This window comes from Herpailurus yagouaroundi, unplaced genomic scaffold (assembly GCF_014898765.1).
Source record: "Herpailurus yagouaroundi ecotype Mexico unplaced genomic scaffold, PumYag 210, whole genome shotgun sequence".
Lineage (NCBI taxonomy): Eukaryota > Metazoa > Chordata > Mammalia > Carnivora > Felidae > Herpailurus > Herpailurus yagouaroundi.
Window position 1 is genome coordinate 19,045,152 of NW_024412441.1, and position 23,359 is coordinate 19,068,510.

A 23,359-nucleotide genomic window follows, 5' to 3' on the forward strand; every position below is an offset into this window, starting at 1 on the left:
CTAAATGTTCCAACCAAAAGACATAGGGTATCAGAATGGATTAAAAAAAAAAAAACAAGACCCATCTATTTGCTGTCTACAAGAGACTCATTTTAGACCTGAGGACACCTTCAGATTGAAACTGAGGGGATGGAGAACTATTTATCATGCTACTGGAAGTCAAAAGAAAGCTGGAGTAGCCATACTTATATCAGACAAACTAGACTTTAAAGGCTGTAACAAGAGATGAAGAAGGGCATTATATAATAATTACAGGGTCTATCCATCAGGAAGAGCTAACAATTATAAATGTCTATGCACCGAATACGGGAGCCCCCAAATATATAAAACAATTAATCACAAACATAAGCAAACTTATTGATAAGAATGTGGTAATTGCAGGGGACTTTAAAACTCCAATTACAACAATGGATTGATCATCTAGACACAGGATCAATAAACAAACAAGGGCCCTGAATGATACATTGGACCAGATGGACTTGACAGATACATTTAGAACTCTGCATCCCAAAGCAACAGAATATACTTTCTTCTCAAGTGCACATGAAACATTCTCCAAGATAGATCACATACTGGGTCACAAAACAGCCCTTCATAAGTATACAAGAACTGAGATCATACCACACATACTTTCAGACCACAATGCTATGAAACTTGAAATCAACCATAGGAAAAAGTCTGGAAAACCAAAGAGCATGGAGGTTAAAGAACATCCTACTAAAGAATGAATGGATCAACCAAGCAATTAGAGAAGAAATTAAAGAATATATGGAAACAAATGAAAATGAAAATAGAACAATCCAAATGCTTTGGGATGCAGCGAAGGCAGTCCTGAGAGGAAAATACATTGCAATCCAGGCCTATCTCCAGAAACAAGAAAAATCCCAAATACAAAATCTAACAGCACACCTAAAGGAAATAGAAGCAGAACAGTAAAAACACCCCAAACCCAGCAGAAGAAGAGAAATAATAAAGATCAGAGCGGAAATAAACAATATAGAATCTAAAAACACTGTAGAGCAGATCAATGAAACCAAGAGCTGGTTTTTTGAAAAAATAAACAAAATTGATAAACCTCTAGCCAGGCTTCTCAAAAAGAAAAGGGAGATGACCCAAATAGATAAAATCATGAATGAAAATGGAATTATTACAACCAATCCCTCAGAAATACAAGCAATTATCAGGGAATACTATAAAAAATTATATGCCAACAAACTGGACAACCTGGAAGAAATGGACAAATTCCTAAGCACCCACCCACTTCCAAAACTGAAACAGGAAGAAACAGAAAACTTGAACAGATCCATAACAAGCGAAGAAATTGAATCAGTTAACAAAAATCTCCCAACAAATAAGAGTCCAGGACCAGATGGCTTCCCAGGGGAATTCTACCAGACATTTAAAGCAGAGATAATACCTATCTTTCTCAAGCTGTTCCAAAAAATAGAAAGGGAAGGAAAATTTCCAGACTCATTCTATGAAGTCAGCATCACTTACACTCCTAAACCAGACAGAGACCCAGCAAAAAAAGAGAACTACAAGCCAATATCCCTGATGAATATGGATGCAAAAATTCTCAATAAGATACTAGCAAATCGAATTCAACAGCATATAAAAATTATACACCATGATCAAGTGGGATTCATTCCTGGGCTGCAGGGCTGGTTCAATATTCACAAATCAATCAATGTGACACATCACATTAATAAAAGAAAAGATAAGAACCTTAGGATCCTGTCAATCGATGCAGAAAAAGCACTTGACAAAATTCAGCATCCTTTCTTAATAAAAACCCTTGAGAAAGTCGGGATAGAAGGAACATACTTAAACATCATAAAAGCCATTTATGAAAACCCCACAGCTAACATCATCCTCAATGGGGAAAAACTGAGAGCTTTCCCCCTGAGATCAGGAACACGGCAGGGATGTCCACTCTCGCTACTGTTGTTTAACATAGTGTTGGAAGTGCTAGCATCAGCAATCAGACAACAAAAGGAAATCAAAGGCATCAAAACTGGCAAAGATGAAGTCAAGATTTCACTTTTTGCAGATGACATGATATTATACATGGAAAACCCAACAGACTCCACCAAAAGTCTGTTAGACTGATCCATGAATTCAGCAAAGTCGCAGGATACAAAATCAATGTACAGATATCAGTTGCATTCTTATACACTAACAATGAAGCAACAGAAAGACAAATAAAGAAACTGATCCCATTCACAATTGCACCAAGAAGCATAAAATACCTAGGAATAAACCTAACCAAAGATGTAAAAGATCTATATGCTGAAAACTATAGAAAGCTTATGAAGGAAATTGAAGAAGACATAAAGAAATGGAAAAACATTCCATGCTCATGGATTGGAAGAATAAATATTATTAAAATGTCAACACTACCCAAAGCAATCTACACATTCAATGCTATCCCAATCAAAATTGCACGAGCATTCTTCTCAAAGATAGAACAAGCAATTCTAAAATTTGTATGCAACCACAGAAGACCCCAAATAGCCAAAGTAATTTTGAAGAAGGCCAAAGCAGGAGGCATCACAATCCCAGACTTTAGCCTCTACTACAAAGCTGTCATCATCAAGACAGCATGGTATTGGCACAAAAACAGACACATAGACCAATGGAATAGAATCGAAACCCCAGAACTAGACCCACAAACGTGTGGCCAACTCATCTTTGACAAAGCAGGAAAGAACATCCAATGGAAAAAAGTCTCTTTAACAAATGGTGCTGGGAGAACTGGACAGCAACATGCAGAAGGATGAAACTAGACCACTTTCTTACAACATTCACAAAAATAAACTCAAAATGGATAAAGGACCTGAATGTGAGACAGGAAACCATCAAAATACTAGAGGAGAAAGCAGGAAAAAAACCTCTCTGACCTCAGCTGCAGCAATTTCTTAGCAATTTCTTACTTGACACATTTCCAAACGCAAGGGAATTAAAAGCAAAAATGAACTATTGGGACCTCATGAAGATCAAAAGCTTCTGCACTGCAAAAGAAACAATCAACAAAACTAAAAGACAACCAATGAAATGGGAAAAGATATTTGAAAATGACATATCGGACAAAGGGCTAGTATCCAAAATCTATAAAGAGCTCACCAAACTCCACACCTGAAAAAAAAAAATAATCCAGTGAAGAAATGGGCAAAAAACATGAATAGACACTTCTCAAAAGAAGACATCCAGATGGCCAACAGACACATGAAAAGATGCTCAACGTCGCTCCTCATCAGGGAAATACAAGTCAAAACCACACTCAGATACCACCTCACACCAGTCAGAGTGAGGTGAACAGTCATATGAACAAATCAGGAGACTATAGATGCTGGAGAGGATGTGGAGAAATGGAAACCCTCTTGCACTGTTGGTGGGAATGCATACTGGAGCAGCCGCTCTGGAAAACAGTGTGGAGGTTCCTCGAAAAATTAAAAATAGATCTACCCTATGACCCAGCAATAGCACTACCAGGAATTTACCCAAGGGATACAGGAGTGCTGATACATAGGGGAACTTGTACCCCAATGTTTATAGCAGCACTTTCAACAATAGCCAAATTATGGAAAGATCCTCAATGTCCATCAACTGATGAATGGGTAAAGAAATTGTGGTTCATATACAGAATGGAATACTACGTGGCAATCAGAAAGAATGAAATATGGCCTTTTGTAGCAATGTGGATGGAACTGGAGAGTGTTATGCTAAGTGAAATAAGTCATAGAGAGGAAGACAGATACCATGTTTTCACTCTTATGTGGATCCTGAGAAACTTAACAGAAGACCATGGGGGAGGGGAAGGAAAAAAAAAATGTTAGGGAGGGAGGGAGCCAAAACATAAGAGACTCTTAAAAACTGAGAACTGAGGGTTGATGGGAGGTGGGAAGGAGGGGAAAGTGGGTGATGGGCATTGAGGAGGGCACCTGTTGGAATGAGCACTGGGTGTTATATGGAAACCAATTTGACAATAAATTTCATATTTTAATAAATTAAATAAGGTAAGAAAAAAATTAAAATTAAAATTAAAAAAATCAATGTATTAACCATTTTAACAAGCCAAAAATATAAAAATAAAAATATGACCATCTCAATATTTGCAGAAAAGGCATTTGATGAAATTCTATACCCATTCATGATAAAAATTCTAAGTAAACTTAGAAGAGAAGGTCTTCAACCTGATAAAATGTTTCTACAAAAACATGCAGCTAATATCATAGTCAAAAAAGAAATACTGAATCCTTTTTCCTTAAGATGACAAATGAGGCAAAGATGTCCACTCTCATCACTTTGTTCAATACCAGACAGAAAAGAAAGGCATTCAGATTGGAAAAAAAGAAGTAAAACTATCTTTATATGCAAAGGACATGACTGTATTATGTAGAAAATCCTTTAAAATCTACCAAAAAAAAAAAAAAAACCCTACTAGAACTAAAAAAATTGAATTTAAGCAATATTACAGAATAAAAGATAACAAAATTCTACCTTATTTCTGTGTATAGACTATCAAAAACTGCAATACAAAATTTAGAATGAAATATCATTTTCAATGGCTTTTAAAAACCCATGAGATAAGCATAATAACAATATATGTATATAATATCTATACACTAAAAGTATAAAACATGTGGATAGACTATATTTATGTCCCCAAAGATTCATTATTGTTAAGATCTTCAGCTTGCTCCATATTGATCTGTACATTCAATACCATGCTATCAAACTCCATATAAGTTTTTTTCTGTAGAAAATAACTCATTCTAAAATTTATATGGAAATGAAGAGGCCCCATAACAGCAGACCCTCTCAGAAAGAACACATTTGGAGGATTCACACTAATTCATTTGAAGACTTTCTGTAAGGCTATATTAATTAATGAAGCTTTATACAATACTGGCTTACTATGACACTGGCTAAGAATAGACATATATATCCATGGACAGAAGAGTTCAGAAATAGATCCATACCAAAAAAAGAAAAAAAAGAAATAGATCCATACACACAGGATTATTTTATTTTTGCTAAAAGTTCTTAGATAACTCAGTGGTGAAATACCATCTTTTCAACAAATAGCACTGGACAACTTCAAATCATGTGGGGAAAAAAATAAACCTCGATCATTATCTTACATCATACATAACTATTAATTCAAAATGTATCATAGACTACAATACAAAAGTGTAAGATTTCTGGAAGAAGAAAAGAAGAAAGCCGATGCATCTTGTTGTATGCAAAGATTTATGAGATAGGACACAGAAATACCAAGTAGGAAAAAAAAAAAACTGATAAACTGAACTTGATCAAAAATTTAAAACCTCTGCTCTTCAAAAGACTTAAAAAGGCAAGCCAATGACTAGGAGAAAATATTTAAAAGTATACATATATGACAAAGAAACATCTAGAGTGTTCCAAAAAATTCTTACAACTTAGTAACAGGAATCATAATAAAAAGATGGGCAACAGATTTGAACAGACACTTCGCAAAAGATATTTTCATGATCATTAAGAATGTGGAAAGCTGCACTACATTATTAGTTAAAAAGGAAATGCAAACTAAAACTACAATGTGACAATACATGTGTCAGGAAAAATGGAGAACCACTGGAACTCTCATTCAATGCAAATGGGAGAGTAAAGTGATACAACCAGTTTGCAAAATAGTTTGTCAGTTTCTTACAAAGTTAAGCCTACTTATATGATCCAGCAATTCTGCTGCTAGTTTTTTACCCTAGAAAAAGTGAAAATTTATGCACAAAGACTTGTGCATGATGTTCATAGCTGTTTATTCATAATGGCCAAAAACTAGAAACAATCTGTTATAAACTAAATTGTGTCCCCTTAAAATGCATATGTTGAAGCCCTAACACCCCAGGATGACTGTACTTGGAGACAGGGCCTTTATGAAGGTGACTAAGGCTAAACGAGACCATAAGAATGGGGATTTAATCAAATATGACTGTGCCCCTACAAGCAGAACCACCAGGGATGCACATGCACAAAAGAAAGGCCTTGTGAGGACATAGTAATAAGGTGGCCAATCTGCAGACCAAGTTAAGAGGCCTCAGAAGAAACTTAAACTGCCATCACCTTGATCTTGGACTGCCAAACTCCAGAACTGAGAGAACATAAATTTATACTGTTAAAGCCACCCAATCTGCAGTATTTTATTTCACCAGAGTTAGCAGACTAATGCACACATTCAATGTCCATTAATAGGTGAATAAACAGATTGTGATATGGCTATGCAATGGAATACTATTCAACAATATGAACTAATGAATGAACTAACATGCAACATGTATGAACTTCAACATCATTACGGTGAGTGAGACAAGTTAAGACACAAATGAATACTTACTGTCTGATTCCATTTGTATAAAATTTTAGAGAAAGCAAATCTTATCTATAGTGACAGAAAGAAAACCAGTAATTGCTTAGGGATTGGGATGGATTGACTGCAAAAGGACTTGAAGGAATGTTAGGAAGGTGACAGAATGTTCTATACTATAACATGATTATACAGATGACTGTGAAAACGTATTCATTTGTCAAAACTCATCTGATCATAATGAGAATTTTTTTATTGTATGTAAGTTACATTTCAGTATAGATGGTTAAAAATTAGTTTAAGTAGAGAGTTATTCAGGTGACTCATTACACATTTATATTTTCATCATAAATATATAAAATGCTGAACTAATAGCAGCCTTAAAAATATGGCAAAAACTGAGAAAATCATTCACAGAAAAATAGACAAATCCATAGTTATAGAGGAGGATCTTAAGACATTTCTTTCAGTAACTAAAAATCAAAAATACAAATTTGGTAAGGGTTTTTAAGAACTGAATGACACTGTTAACAAGCCTAATCACATGTATATATAAATATGCTATATATAAATACATATAACATACATAAGCCCCCCGAAATAAGTGAATACACCTGCTTTTCAAGCTCATTTAGAGTATTATCAAATATTGTGTACCCTGCCACTAAGCAAGCCTTAACAGATATCAATAAGTTAATATCATATAAGCCATATTATTTCATCATAATATACAACAAAACTAGATATAAAAAATAGAATAATAATATCAAGTCCCCTGTGCATTGGAAATTTTTACACTCAACATGAGAGCACCCAATATATAAAACAATTAATAACAAACATAAAAGAACTCATTGATAATAACATAATAATAGTAGGGGACTTTAACACCCCACCTGTATCAATGGACAGATCATCTAAACAGAAAATAAACAAGAAAACAATGACTTTGAATGACATACTGGACCAGATGGACTTAACATATATTCAGAATATTCCATCCTAAAACAGCAGAATATTCATTCGTTTCAAGTGCACATGGAACATTCTCCAGAATAGATCACATTTTAGGTCACAAAACAGGCCCCAACAAGTACAAAAACATTGAAATCATATCATGCACCTTTTCTGACCATAATGCTATGAATCTAGAAGTCAACCACAAGAAAAAGTTCAAAAGACCACAAATACATGGAGGTTAGATAACATGCTACTAAATAATGAATGGGTCAACCATGAAATCAAAGAAGAAATTTAAAAATACCTGGAAACAAATGAAAATGAAAACACAATGGTCAAAAACCTTGGGGAAGCAGCAAAAGTGGTCCTAAGAGGGAAGTATATAGAAATACGGCCTACCTCACGAAGCAAGAAAAATCTCAAATATACAATTCTAACCTTACACCTAAAGGAGCTAGAAAAAGAACAAATGAAGCCTATCCCAGCAGAATGAAGGAAATAATAAAGATTAGAACAGAGATAAATGATATACACACTAAAAAAAACAATAGAACAGATCAATGAAACTAGGAGCTGGTTCTTTAAAAAAATTCATAAAATTGATAAACCTCTAGCCAGACTTATCAAAAACAAAAGAGAAAGGATCCAAATAAATAAAATCATGAATGAGAAAGGAGAAATAACAACCAAAAAAAAAAATGCAAACAATTACAAGAGAATACTATGAAAAACTATATGCAAACAAAGGACAACCTGGATGAAATAGATAAATTCCTAGAAACATATAAACCACCAAAACTGAAATAGGAAGGAAAAAAAAAAAAAAAACTTGAACAGACTGATAAACAGCAAAGAAATTCAATCAGTGATAAAAAAAAAAAAACCAAAAAAAAACACTCCCAACAAACAAAAGTCCAGAGCCAGATGGCTTCACAGGCAAATTCTACCAAACATTTAAAGAAGAGTTAATACCTGTTCTTCTCAAACAATTCCAAAAAATAGAAAAGAAAGGAAAACTTCCAAATTCATTCTATGAGGCCAGCATTACCCTGATACCAAAAGTAGATAAAGACTTCACTAAAAAGAAAACTACAGGCTAATACCCCTGATGAACATGGATGCAAAAATGTAAAAATCCTCAATAAAAACTAGCAAAACTGAATCCAATAACACATTAAAAAAATCATTCACCACAATCAAGTGGGATTTATTCCTGGGTTGCAAGGGTAGTTCAATATTCATAAATCAAACAATGTGATACACCACATTGATAAAAGAAAGCATAAGAACCATACAATCATTTCAACAGAAAACACATTTGACAAAGTACATCTATTCATGATAAAAACCCTCAACAAAATAGGTTTAGGGAGAACATACCTCAACATAATAAAGGCCATATATGAAAAACCCACAGATAATATCATCATCATCAGTGGGGAAAAGCTGAGAGCTTTTCCTCTAGAGTCAGGAACAAGACAAGGATGTCCACCTTCACCACTGTACCACCACTAGTACCACTAGTGCTGGAAGTCCTAGACACAGCAATCAGACAACAAAAAGAAATAAAAGGCATCCAAATTGGCAAGGAGAATGTAAAAGTTTCACTATTTTCAGATGAGATGATACTTTATATAGAAAATCCAAAAGCCTCCGCCAAAACCTGCTAGAAATGATACACAAATTCAGTAAAGTTGCAAAAGTTCAGTAAAGGATACAAAATTAACATACAGAAATCTGTTGCCTTTCTATACACCAATAATGAAGCAGCAGAAAAAGAAATTAGGGAATCAATCCCATTGGCAAGTGCACCAAAAACCATAAGGAACCTAGGAATAAACCTAATCAAAGAGGTGAAAGACCTGTACTCTGAAAACTATAAAACACTGTTGAAAAAAACTGAAGAACATAGAAATGGAAAGACATTCCATGTTCATGGATTGAAAGAACAAATATTGTTAAAATGTCTCTACTACCCGAAGTAAGCTACAAATTAAAGGCAATTCCTATCAATATACCAATCACATTTTTCACAGACCGAGAACAAACATTCCTAAAATTTGTATGGAACCACAAAAGACCTTGAATAGCCAAAGCAACCTTGAAAAAGAAAAGTAAAGCTGGAGGTATCACAATTCCAAATTTTAAATTACACTACAAAGCTGTAGTGATCAAAACAGTATGGTACTGGCCCAAAAATAGACACATAGATCAATGGAACAGAATAGAAAACCCAGAAATAAACCCACAGCTATATGGTCAATTAATCTTCAACAAAGCAGGAAAGAATGTCCAATGGGAAAAAGGCAGTCTCTTCAACAAATGGTGCTGGGAAAACTGGAGAGCAACATGCAAAAGAATGAAACTGGGCCAATCTCTTACACCAAACACAAAACTAAATTCAAAGTGGATTAAAGACCTAATTTTGAGACCCCAAAACATCAAAATCCTAGAGGAGTACACAGACAGTAACCTCTTTGACAACAGCTGTAGCAACTTCTTTCTAGATATGTCTTCTGAGGCAAGGGAAACAAAAGCAAAAATAAATTATTGAGATTTCATCAAAATAAAAAGCTTCTGCACAGCAAAGGAAACAATCAACAAAACTAAAAGGTAACCTACGGGATGGGAGAAGATATTTGCAAATGAGAAATGAGGAATGATAAAGGGTTAGTATCCAAAATCTATAAAGAACTTATCAAACTCAACACCCAAAATATGAATAATCCAATTAAAAATGGACAGAAGACACGAATAGATACTTTTCCAAAGAAGACATCCAGATGGGCAGCAGACATGTGAAACAATGCTCAACATCACTCATCATCAGAGAATAAAAATCAAGATTACAATGAAATATTACCTCATTCCTGTCAGAAGGGCTAAAATCAAAAACACAAGAAACAGTAGATGTTGGCGAGGATGTGGAGAAAGGGGAACCCCTCCTGCACTGTTGGTGGGAATGCAAACTGGTGTAGCTACTCTGAAAAACAGATGGATGTTCCTCAAAAAGTTAAAAAAAGAACTACCCTATGATCCAGCAATTGCATTACGAGGTATTCACCCAAAGAATACAAAATACTAATTCAAAGGGATACATGTACCCCAGTGTTTATAGCAGCATTAACTACAATAGCCAAATTATGGAAACAGCTCATGTGTCCATCAGCTGATGAATGGTTAAAGAAGATGTGGTATACTTATACAATGAAATATTACTCAGCCATCAAAAAAAATGACATCTTGCCATTTGCAACAACATGGAAGGAGCTAGAGAGTATTACGCTAAGTGAAGTAAGTCAGTCAGAGAGACAAATACCATATGATTTCACTCATGTGGAATTTAAGAAACAAAATAAATAAGCAGAGGGAAAAAAAGAGAGAGGGAGGCAAACCAAGAAACAAATTCTTGACTATAGAGAACAAACTGATGGTTACCAGAGGGGAGGTTGGTGGGGGACTCGGGGAAATAGAGGATGGGGATTAAGGAGGGCATTTGTGATAAGCACTAAGTGTTGTATGAAAGTTTTGAATCACTATATTGTACACCTGAAACTAATATTACACTATATGTTAACTAACTGGAATTTAAATAAAAACTTAAAAAAAGAAAATAAAGTAGTTAAATTTTTTGAAAAAAATAACTTCAGTGATCAAAAATAAATCGTTATTAAAATAAATCATTATTGAACTAGGTGATACTTTTAAATGAATGGCAATAAAAGCATTACCTCAAAACTTGTAGGATGCAGCCAAAGAAATATTTAGAAAGAAATTCATACAAAAGAAGAAAGATGTTAAATTATGGAATTTGATATATTTATTTTATAATGTATTTGAAAGAGTTTAATAAGGACAAAGGATAGCCAAAATAATTTGGGGGAACATTAATCCCAGATATCAAGACTTAACATAAAACTATAGAAGTTTCAAGAGTTTATTGTTGGCAAACAGATAAAGTTATGAATGGAGCAGAACAAATGGAAATTTATTTTTATGACAAAGTAGACTTATAATTCAGTGAATAAAGAATGGGGATATCCATCTACAAAAATAAAAAATTACATGTCTATGTCAAACCACACACAATTCAACCTCAAGTGGATTAAATATCTAAATGTAAAGGGCAAAATTCCACATACTTTTAGAATTTTAGAAGAACCTTTAAAAGAAAATATAAGAAAATATCTTTCTATTCTTGGAATAGCAAAGGATTTCTTAAAGAAGACATATAAATATAAACCATATTTGGGAGAGATTGACAATAATTCTGACAGCATCAGAATTTAAAACTTCTGTTTATATTCCAAGCACAATAAAAAGACAAGTAACAGCAAAAGAGGATAACTATAATACCTTTAACTTTTTTTAAGTTTATTTATTTATTTTTGAGAGTAAGAGAGAGTATGTGTGTGTGTGCACAAGCAGGGGAGGGGCAGAGAGAGAGAGAGAGAGACAGAGAGAGAGAATCCCAAGCAGGCTCCACAATGTCAGCACAGAACCCTATTTGGGGCTTGAACTCAAACCATGAGATCATGACCTGAGCCGAAATCAAGAGTCAGACGCTTAACTGAGCCACCCAGGCATCCCAGCTATAATATCTTTCAAAGGATTATTACCAAGAGTATATAGATAATCCTGATAAGTCAATATGAAAAAGATAAATAACCCAATAGAAAAATGAGCAAAGTTTACAAAAATTCATTCAAGAGAAAATTTATAGAGGAGGAATTCTGAATGGCCAAGAAATAAGAAAAAATTCTCAATTTCACTTGTAATCAAGGAAACAGAAAACAAAAAGTATAGAAAACATTTTAAAGTTTGATAATATCAAGTATTGCTTAGTACTTGAGAAAATACCAACTCCATGATTTCTGATGAAATGGTAAAATTTTAGAGAGCAATACAATACTTCAAAGAGTTAAACCTGCCCTGTTATTCCACTTCTAGTCATAAACCCAGAGAAATATATACCTGAGGAGAAACATAAAAGAATGTTTGTTGCAGCATTTTATTAAAGAAAAAGTAAAGACAATTAAATTTCCTTTAATATGGGAATGAATTTTAATATTTACACAATGACTATAAAATGCAACTGTTTAGATCTATACTTTGTGTATCACATAGATAAATTTCAAAATTATAATATTGAGCAAAAAAGGCAAATTACAAATGGATATCTAGAGTATCACTTAAAAACCTAAAGCACACAAAACAACGTTATATATCATTTGTGGGTGATAGATATGTAGAAGAAGCATAAACATATGCAAAAGAGTTATACAACTGACATGAAAGTTATTCACACCAGTCATGAGGGAGGCAAGAGGGAAAAGGATGAATTCTATCTGTAATATTTTGTTTCTTTACATAAAGAGAAACTTGAAGCAACAGTGGAAAATATTAGCATCCTTCAACCAGTGAGATGTGTGTATGTGTTTTATTTACTTTTTTTTGCACTTTTTTGGTATGTTTGAAATAGTTCCTAACTTTTAAAAATGCTAAAGATTATTCTAGTTGTAGGGTAGATAATAGATTAGAGCAAAACCAGAGTGGGTATTGGAGAACAATTAGGCTACAATTCATAGTATATTTAAATAATTTAAGTGTTTGTTTATATATTTAATTTATGGAATGCCAAACAAAACTCTTTCAAAATGATGTAGAATGTCCCACAAATACATTTTCCCAAACTTACCTGCTCGACCTCTCTGTTGAGAGAATCTACTTTTTCTTTTAATCTGTTACCTTCTGCCTCAGCAGTAATAAATTCTAATTTGAGGGTATTGTTATCTGCCTCTGCTTGACGGGCCTTATTTTCCCAGTTTTCAGCATTTTCATTGGCTTTTCGGAGTTGGTCCATAATTTGCCGGTTCTCAGATTCCTAAAAAGCAATTTTAGGACTTACTTTAAAAGATGTAAAATGGTCAACATACAATATAAAGTAAACATTATTTGCCAGGTCACGGGAAATTTATTTGCTACAGAACCATTTGTAACATAATCTCAAGAAATCGTATCTATATTCTCCATTTAGAAAATTGGTCATCCTGTAATCAACAAAAGGGAGTGGGACCAGGATCTGCCCTGCCTCCTGAGTCACACTCACCCATCTAGTAAAGTCAAGTTGGTTCCTATATTTGCTTTTGTTCAAACAAAATCCTTCATTGCCTCCTCTCCCCATATATCCGTTTAGTGACTATTTGCTACTCTGGTTTTTGAGTCTCTGCCTTGGCCAACCTTCTATACCTGTGCATTCCTTCGTTCCTGACTGCTTTTCTAGATTGTACTGGCTACAGAACTTCTGACTAATTACAAATTTCAAGCATAAATCTCTGATAATTCTGTTGATTTGGCACATCACCTGTCTAGTTCCTGCCTTTCATTCATAACCTCAGTCTTAATTTTCTCTATCATGGACTGTTCTATGATTTATGATTTACTTTTGCTTACTGTTCTAGTAACTTACCTAAAATTTCTAAGAAATAAAACAACAAACCTATGCCAACAAACACTACTCATAACTATACAGTCATATTGGGCATATAATATAGAACCACATTTTTAAAACTTTTTAATTTTTGTAGGTTTATTTATTTTGAGAGAGACAGAGAGTACACACGCACACAAGCGAGAGGCAGAAAGAGAGGGAGAGACAGAGAATCCCAAGCAGGCTCTGCATTATAAGTGCGGAGTCCAATGCAGGGCCTGAACCCATAAACTGCTATATCACAACCCCAGCTGATATCAAGAGTTGGACGCTCAATTGACTGAGCCATCCAGGTGCCCCAAACCATATGTTTAAAACCTTAAAAGTTCTATCATGAGAGACTGACTAAAAAGTGGGATCTTATTTCTAAAGGAATATAATAACTCCACAAATACACAAATAGTATACTATATTGAGTAATCATTATGAGGCTATTTTTAAAAACATGTTTTAGTAATATGGTTTGGCTAACTCATTCTTACAAAGTCATTTATAATTTTGGTTATTATTAAAAAGGTACCAGACCTCTCTCTCATTAATACCTGTTAATAACCAGTGAATTTCTATCAGAACCATAAAATGATCACATTGCAATAAATGATATCTCACCCTAAGAAAGCTTTCAAATCAGATTTAAGTTTTCACAAATATGATTAACCATGAGACTGGTTAAAATTCAGTTAATATCGCCACCTTGTGGTTTGGTTACCTATGACTAATATAGAATCTTGTCAAGTTTGTTAACATGCTCAACTACTGCACTGACTTTCAAGATTTGGATATTCTCAATGTGCCTGTAGGATGTGTTTTTCCATTATTGTACTAAAAACAACAGCTGTGCACTTAGTATGTACCTGGGAAACACACGGTACAGTATTTATAAACTGAATTCTACCCCCATCACTCTTCACCCTCTTTAACTTTCTGTGGCACTCACTGTCTATGCCATTCTCTTAACACTGCCTGAGAGTTTTATGTTGTTAGGTGTGGATGTCCAGTCTCCCCAGTAACACTCTGAGTTCCTCGAAGATAGAAACCACTTTTTTATACTATATTAAGTTTTCTAAAATACGAACCATTTCTTATATTAAATGTAGTTTTGTGACTCCCAGGTAACACACGGTTCAAGGTTCAAGCAGTAAAAAGGGACTGGCATGAATGTGTCACTCCTGGTCACCAAATACCTGGTGCACCTCCCTCTGGTCAACCAGAAACCATATTTTCCCTTTTTTTTGTATCTGCTCAAAGCAACCAGAGCAGTGTGGAGCCCAAGATAGGCAACAGATATCAAAACCACAATGAGATACCACCTCATACCTTTCAGAATGGCTAAAATTAACAACTTAGGAAACAACAGATGCTGATGAGGATGCAGAGAAAGAGGATCTCTTTTGCACTGCTGGTGGGAATGCAAACTGGTATAGCCACAGTGGAAAAGAGTATGGAGGTTCCTCAAAAAATTAAAAATAGAACTACTGTACAACCCAGCAATTGCACTATTAGGTATTTATCCAGAGGATATAAAAATGCTGAATTCGAAGGGGCACATGCACCCCAATGTTTATAGCAGCACTATCAACAACAGCCAAATTATGGAACGATCCCAAATGTCCATCAACTGATGAATGGATAAAGAAGATGTGGTACACACACACACACACACACACACACACACACACACACACAATGGAATACTACTCAGCGATGAAAAAGAATGAAATCTTGGGACACTTGGGTGGCTCAGTCGGTTAGGCATCAGACTTTGGCTCAGGTCATGATCTCATGGTTTGTGGGTTCGAGACCCATATTGGGGTCTGTGCTGACAGCTCAGAGGCTGGAGCCTGCTTCGGATTCTGTATCTCCCTCTCTCTCTCCCCCTCCCCTGTTCATGCTCTGTCTCTCAAAAATAAATGTCAAAAACTTTTTAAAAAAGAATGAAATCTTGCTTGCCATTTGCAACAATGCGGATGGAACTAGAGTCTATTATGCTAAGCAAAATAAGAGAAAGGCAGATATATGACTTCACTTATATGTGGAATCTGAGAAAAACAACAGATGAGCATAGGGGAAGGGAAGGAAAAATAAGGTAAAAACAGAGGGAGGCAAACCATAAGAGACTCTTAAAGACAAAGAACAAGCTGAGGGTTGCTGGAGGGGAGGTTGGTGGGGGATGGGTTAAATGAGCGATGGGCTTTAAGGAGGGCATTTTTGGGGATGAGCACTGGGTGTCATATATAAAAGAGCAATCACTGGGTTCTACACCTGAAGCCAAGACTACACTGTATGTTAACTAACTCGAATTTGAATTTTTTAAAAAAGTGAAACTATTCTTTGGCATTTTCCAATTCCCTTTCAGCATCTGTTTACCTCTTTCTGGTGCTGTCCCCACCTCAGTACCCTCCACCTCTGGTCCATTATTGGGCTCAATACTATACTTCCCCACAGCAAAACTGGCTGCCTCAGCTGTAATCCTTTGTGCCACTTGACTGAATTAAGGATACAGCCTCCCCTAATTGATCTCCCTCTTTCTGATTCTGTTACCCTTCTGATTTATTCCTCCCCAAATCACCAGAATGATCTTTCTAAAAGGCAATTCTTCAAATAACTTCTGGGCTCATGTTGTAACAAAAGCTTCCTGAAAACAGAGTTCAAACAAGTCCTTCTACCTCTGTATTATCACTACCTATACCCTCCCCTCTAGCTACAGAACCTACTTTTTTCCCCTTACACCTTTGTTCAGATTGTCCTCACTGCCCGGGGTGCCATTCTGTTTCCTACTTTTCATCTCTGGCACCTCAGCACCTACCATACTACATGCTGAATGAGTGAATGAATCAAGTGCTCAACAATTCTTAATGGACCTGTGGTTTATTCTCTCAGGGGACTGCCAGGATCCACCCAGTTTTGTTGTGAAACAAAATAAAAGAACTCACAGAAGGACACCAACAGCTGAGAGAAGCCTGATGTGTGATGTCTGAAAATACCATTCCACACTCTAAAAGCCCCAATCCCTAATGGTGGAATTTCAGATAATGTGACAAGCTAGGGAGAAAAAGGGAAGTGTCTAACACTGACTGAAATCTTACTACATTAAATGCTTAGATATTCATTTATTTATATTCTGTTCTGTTCCAGAATATACTTAAATGGTTCACTGTGCTAGGTCTATCTTACTTACTTGGGCTTTCTTTCCAATTACAGATGGGATGCTGAGACTCAGATTGAGTAGCCTACATAAATTCATGTTATGAGTGAGAAGGGGGGTCAGACCTATCTGACTTTGAAGCTTCCATTCAATTATAGTATTACATTCCTGGCACCTTAAAATCAAGACATGTAAGAAACGACCTGCTTTTCCAATGTAAGGCTGCCGACTTACTGCCTTACCTGCAATTTAGAAATCCTCAGAATCTCTTCTCTTTCAAAGTCTTAAACAGTCTTATGCACACTAAAAATGAACGCTCAAGAAATGTTTACAGACTGATTTTAAAGGAGATGTTAAATAAAACAAGGAAAACAGTTTGGGGGTGGAAAGTTCCTATTAATGGTTTGAGTGGTAGGTAGGAAACACTATACCTATTATATTAATTAAGGCAACTATATTATTTTAGATAATATTTTACCAATGGGCATACCTAACATCCTTGGTCAAGCTGTCTGTTTATTCCAGGGGGACCACACATACTCTAGATTTATTTGGTTACTAACACAGAAGTACAGAGCAGAGCCATCTACTCTGGTCCTAAGAAATAGATGATCCCTATAAACATTGGGGTACAAGTGCCCCTATGCATCAGCACCCCTGTATCACTTGGGTAAATTCTTTCAACAATAGCCAAATTATGGAAAGAGCCTAAATGTCCATTAACTGATGAATGGATAAAGAAGATGTGGTTTATATATATAATGGAATACTACTTGGCAATGAAAAAGAATGAAATCTGGCCTTTTGTAGCAACATGGATGGAACTGGAGAGTGTTATGCTAAGTGAAATAAGTCATACAGAGAAAGACAGGTACCATATGTTTTCACTCACATGTGGATCCTGAGAAACTTAACAGAAGACTATGGGGGAGGGGAAGGGAAAAAAAATTTAGAGAGGGAGAGAGCCAAAACATAAAAGACTCTTAAAAACTGAGAACAAACTGAGGGTTGAGGGGGGGGGTGGGAGGTAGGGGAAAGTGGGTGATGGGCATTGAGGAAGGCACCTGTTGGGATGAGCACAGGGTGTTGTATGGAAACCAATATGACAGTAAATTTCATATTAAAATATATATATGTGTGTGTGTGTGTGTGTGTGTGTGTGTGTGTGTGTGTGTGTGTGTATATATATATATATATATGGAAAGAAAGAAAGAAAGGATGGCCCCACAACAGGGTGATCAATTCTGATCTTCTACACAATCAGGCAGAGCCTCTTTTGTCAAAGGTTTACAACTGAAAATTACCATTTTCAAATATAAGTGAGCTGAAATTGATTCTGATCTCTTGTCCTTCAGCCAATTAGGAGGATTCTACTTATCTAGGATGGCTGAATATACAATTAATCCATCATTGTCAACACTAAAATATGCTATGTATTTTAAAAAGCCTTGATTCAGCTGTCCCTATGAGAAATAACTAGCAAAATTTCATCAGTATCATGAGCAAACAGAAAAAAAAATGTATACATACTTCAGACTTTAATATACTCTTCAGCTTGTTAACCTCCAAATTAGTATCTTGGACCTTCTGTTTTATGTCGTTAAGTTCATTATGTGTATCATTCAATTTTTTAGACAGGGCCTATAAAGAAAAATATAGCTAGATTTGACAACAAAAAATAAAAATAGAAACTTTCTCTGTGTCAAAACCACTATTAATTTTAAATATTTATAGTAAATGTGATAAATAAAATTTAGTATACCTAATATATAAAGCTCATAAAAACCAAAAACACCTCAGCTCTTCATGCTTTCTAATATCACATTCTTTGCAATAACTCCTTCCAGTGAGTTGAAGTCTATTTAACCACATTTCTATCTAATCTTGCCTTCACAATTTTTTTTTTTTTTTTTTTTTTTTTTTTTAGCTAATTGAACAATAAACAACAGGACACAAATTGAAAATCTGTGCTTGAAAATTGTTTATTTATTGGGACTTCCTGCTTGTTGCTCTTGGAAATACTGCAACAATCACCATGTGAATAAGTCTGGGCAAGGCTGTGAGATAATGGGAGACATGTGGTCCATCACCCCACTAGCAAAAAAATAAAACAAAACAGAAAACACATGAATCCAAATAGTAAATGAGCAAAGAACCCAACAGACAATTCACAAAAAGGAAGCCCAAGGGCATAGTACTTGAAAAAAGTTAAAATTTGTAAGTAATAAAAAAACATTTTAATTTTCTAAACTTTTAAAATTTTACTAATTTTAAACAATTTTTTAAAAATGAAATACTATTTTGTCTATCAAATTAGCAAAGAATTAAAGTTATTCTGTTAAACCCAGGAATGAGCATTTCCATGTATCTTGAAATAAACAAAATTTGCAAAAGCAAATCTGTTATCTGCTATCTACAATCTACATCAGGAGACATTTTTAAATGCTCATAAGAGCAGGAATGACAAGTATGTTGCTTTTTGTTGAAGGTGGGAGATAGATTCATGAGTATTCACTACATTTGAAAATGTCCACTTAGAAAGGCCTTTTTTTTTTAATTTAAAAAAGAAACCTCATAAGCTTTGATTTAATTTAAAACTAAATCTAGTGAATGAAATAATGAAAAGAATGTTCACTAAGGCATTATTTGTTATGATGACAATATCTATGTACGTTAAGTAAATGAAGGCAGTAAATAACAGTATCTACACAGTGGCATAACCACATACATTATGTATCTGCCTATGAGAAATTGTTTAGAATAATTTTTAATAACAGAGGAAAATATCCATCTATATTTAGTGAAAAAGTCAGGATAAAACACTAAAAATACTTCATACCAATTTGTTAGAAATTGTGGTATTGAGGATGAGATTTTTTTTAAAGGTTTCTGTTTTCCAAATTTGCTGTGATCTGGGTTTTAACTTGTGGTCCACAAAGGGATCCAACTTCTACCCTTGGGCCTATAACCCAAACAAAGGAAAAAACTACTCTTGAACAAATGTAAATTGTTATAACACCAATTTATTCTGATTATAAAAAATGTTTATGAAGTTTTAACAAAGCAAGGGAGTGCTTATGATGTCACAGTAAGCAAGTAACAGCAACAAGATATTTGTCCAGTGATTGTGCTAGACACTCCGATGAGTACTTTCTAGGCATGTTCTCATTTCCTCTCCATTTTTACATATATAAACTGAGACTCAGGAAAGTTTAATGGTATGATCACACAGCCAAGCAGGGTATTCAAATTCATGAGTCTTAATTACTCCAGGCCTTATCATGTAGGAAAAACCATGATATAAAGTGGTGTGTGGTTTTATCCCACTTACATTAAAAAGTTCATTATGTAAATTAAAAATATTTAACAATTAAAAATACAGACTTCTATGATGCAGACTAAACACACTGAGAGTGACAGCAAGTGGGGGAGTCATTTAGACTGAATCATTTTAAGAGGGGAAAAAAGCTTCCAAATAGAGTTTTTTAATGTTCAAATTAAAATACTGATATTAGAAATGAAAAGAGTGGATAAACTGAAATATATTGTCTTAGAAAGAGAATAATTATAAAAGAAAATTTCCCAAGCAGAATCACAGTGCTAAGGAGGACCAAAATATGTGGCATAGTCCATACATATATTCATCCTTAAAGAGAATAATAGTCCACCAAATAAATCTACCCCTTTCTTAAAAGTTTCTGAAGGTTTTTCTCTTCCTTTGTTGATTTGTTCAAATATTTATCCTTCAGTAAGGAAGTACTTCCTAAGATTTAATACAAATCTATTATATCACCACTCTCTCCTTTAATACTTCATGTTTGAGAATTTCATTTATAAAATATGAGGCATAATCTGCAGAGTAAAGGCAAAAAAAAAATGGCTGATTCCAAAGCCTGAGGTCTTCTACAAAATAAAATGAGGACTGAGAATCAGAATAAAACAAAAATTTTTCTTGGAGAAGAAAGATTCTAGGAACAAGTATACCTGGTTTTCTTGTTTGGCTTTAGAAAATTGTTCTTGGACAGTATCATTCTCATGAGCCAAGATATCTCTTTCCCTGGCAATCTGAGCCAGCTCATCATTTGTTTCATCCAATTGCCGACGCATTCTGGAAATGTCTTGTTCACACATAATTAGGGCTTCAGTAGACTGTCTATTCCACAAATCAGATAGTACATAAAAAGAGACATTTTATCAAAAACAGAATAACAAATTCTCATAAGACAGAAGTTGGACAGTTAGTATGAAAACGTTTGATGTTTTAAATACATTTAAATTTTAAATACAGTCCATTGGAGTTTCTCAATGTTTCCCATATTTCACTCTAAAAAAGGATGCTAAATATACATAATAGTCAATGATTTGCTAAGTATTTCAAAACTTCTAATACTCCAGTATAAGAAAGCCTTCATTCTACCTCTGGCTGCTATAGCTTTGTCTCCTTTGCAGGTTCCCAGTCCTCTGCCATCCTAAAAATTAATGGTTCTCAGGGCTGAACCCTTAGCCTCCTGATTCTTCTCACCCTTATCTCAGAAAATCCTATTCAGGGGCACCTGGGTGGTTTGATCGGTTGAGTGTCCAACCTGACTCAGGTTGTGATCTCACGGTTCATGAGTTCACACCCTGCAATGGGTTCTCTGCTGTCAGCCCAGAGCCTTCTTTGGATCCTCTGTCTCCCTCTCTCCCTGCCCCTCTTCTGCTTGCACTCTAGCTCTCCCTCTCTCAAAAAGAAGTAAACATTAAAAAATACATATTAAAAAAAAAAAGAAAATCCTGTTCATAGCCATGGCTCCTAGCCCCATCTTCAGATGATTCTGAAATCTTATTTCCAGCCTCTTCCTCTTCCTTAACACTCCAAACTCATACTTAACTGCTTACTAGACACATCTATAAGAAAGCCTCAAAGGCTCTTCAAATCCAGAGGAAATCGTGTGTTTCCACATACTTTCATAATGTTGAATATTCATCCCCAGCCAGAAACCTGGCATTCTCCTAGATTCTCCTCCTCACAAGAAGCCCATCACTCCTGTCTCCCAATCCCTCTATCCTATCTATCATCATCTCTTTGGCTCAGTAATCTAGCACAAAAATCTCCTTAATTTCCTTTAATGATTTCTTAATGTCCAAAAGAAAACATTAAGACTCATTTGTCTATACCACAAGCCTCTGCCTATTTAGCCTTTCCTTCCATCACTTCTCTTACCCTTTGGGTTCCAGCACACTCAACTACTTGTCATTCAAGAGGCTCTTGAACATGATCTGGGGTTCTTTGCTATTCTCTTTACCTTGAATGCCCTTCCCATTCCTTTACTTGGCTAACACCATATTTTCTTTTACTTCCGTACACAGACTTGTGCCTCCTTTCAAACATTAGAAAGTTATCACCTGAGGTGCCTGGGTGGCTCCGTCGGTTAAGCATCTGCCTCTTAATCTTGGCTCAGGTTATATGACCTCACGGTTCATGAGTTCGAGCCCTGCATCAGGTTACACATTGTCTATGCAGAGCCTGCTTGGGATTTTCTCTCTGTCCCTCCCTTGCTTGCATGCTCTCTCTCTCTCTCTCTCTCAAAATAAATAAATAAACTTAAAAAGTTATCACCTTATACATAACACTAACCCTCTTGTCTCCTACTATCTTTGTACCTAACATAGTATTTTGTCCCCAATAGATCTCAAATTCTTGTTGAATGATTTACCTTGATGCCTGTTCCATCTCAGCAATGATATTCTTCATGCCTGAAATGGTCTTTTCCTTGAAAAGTAATATAAGTATTAAATAAAAAATATTTTAAACTATTTCTCTTAAAACTGAATGAACAAAAAAATTTCTCCTCCCTTTTTGATTTCCATTTGGTTTTAAACATTTATGTTCTATTCTTCTTTTCTATACTTTAAAACTAAAGCCTAATACATCGGTCTGAGTATTTGTACTGGATAAAAACAAGATTATGTTGACTAAAGACTACACTTACGCGCACTAATATGGGATCAGTATATCAAATACTTTGTTAAAATGTTTTGTGTTGTCATGCAACTACACAAGGATCCCATAAGCACCCTGTTTTTGTTGGCAAACCAGTGGTTTGGCATTGGAGTGTTGTATACTGGGAATATAAAACCCAGGAATGTGGATCACATAAAACTAATTTTAGTTCTTAGGAATAATAACTTTGATCAAGTAAATTATTTATATTAGTCATTGACAATATCTTCAAAAAGCTGTTCCAATTGAATTACTTATAAAAGTGTACTATTAATTTTAGATGTGAGGTAATAAAGAGATAAACCTTAAGCCTAGAGAAAAGGTATAAAAAAATAAACTACTGACATTCTCCTTTTTCAAGGGTGTGTGAGAGTAGAATTAATGGAGTCAGTTAAGGCTGAAATGATCTTAATGTCATTAATACCACTCCTACACCTC

At 34.9% G+C, this 23,359-nt stretch overlaps 1 protein-coding gene across 7 annotated transcripts in view; it reads right to left on the minus strand.

The window, feature by feature from the left end:
• Positions 1-23,359, minus strand: part of TSGA10 (testis specific 10) — a 160,882-nt gene that overhangs the window by 76,582 nt on the left and 60,941 nt on the right. For all 7 annotated transcript variants that reach the window (XR_005784263.1, XM_040453996.1, XM_040453999.1 and 4 more), the window contains 4 exons: positions 22,635-22,690; positions 20,923-21,091; positions 18,469-18,579; positions 13,002-13,187 (listed from right to left, as the gene is read on the minus strand). Coding sequence is in view for 6 of the 7 variants with exons in the window: in XM_040453996.1 (XP_040309930.1) it covers positions 13,002-13,187; positions 18,469-18,579; positions 20,923-21,091; positions 22,635-22,690 (522 nt within the window). In the remaining variant the exon portion in view is untranslated. The remainder of the gene's footprint in view (positions 1-13,001; positions 13,188-18,468; positions 18,580-20,922; positions 21,092-22,634; positions 22,691-23,359) is intronic.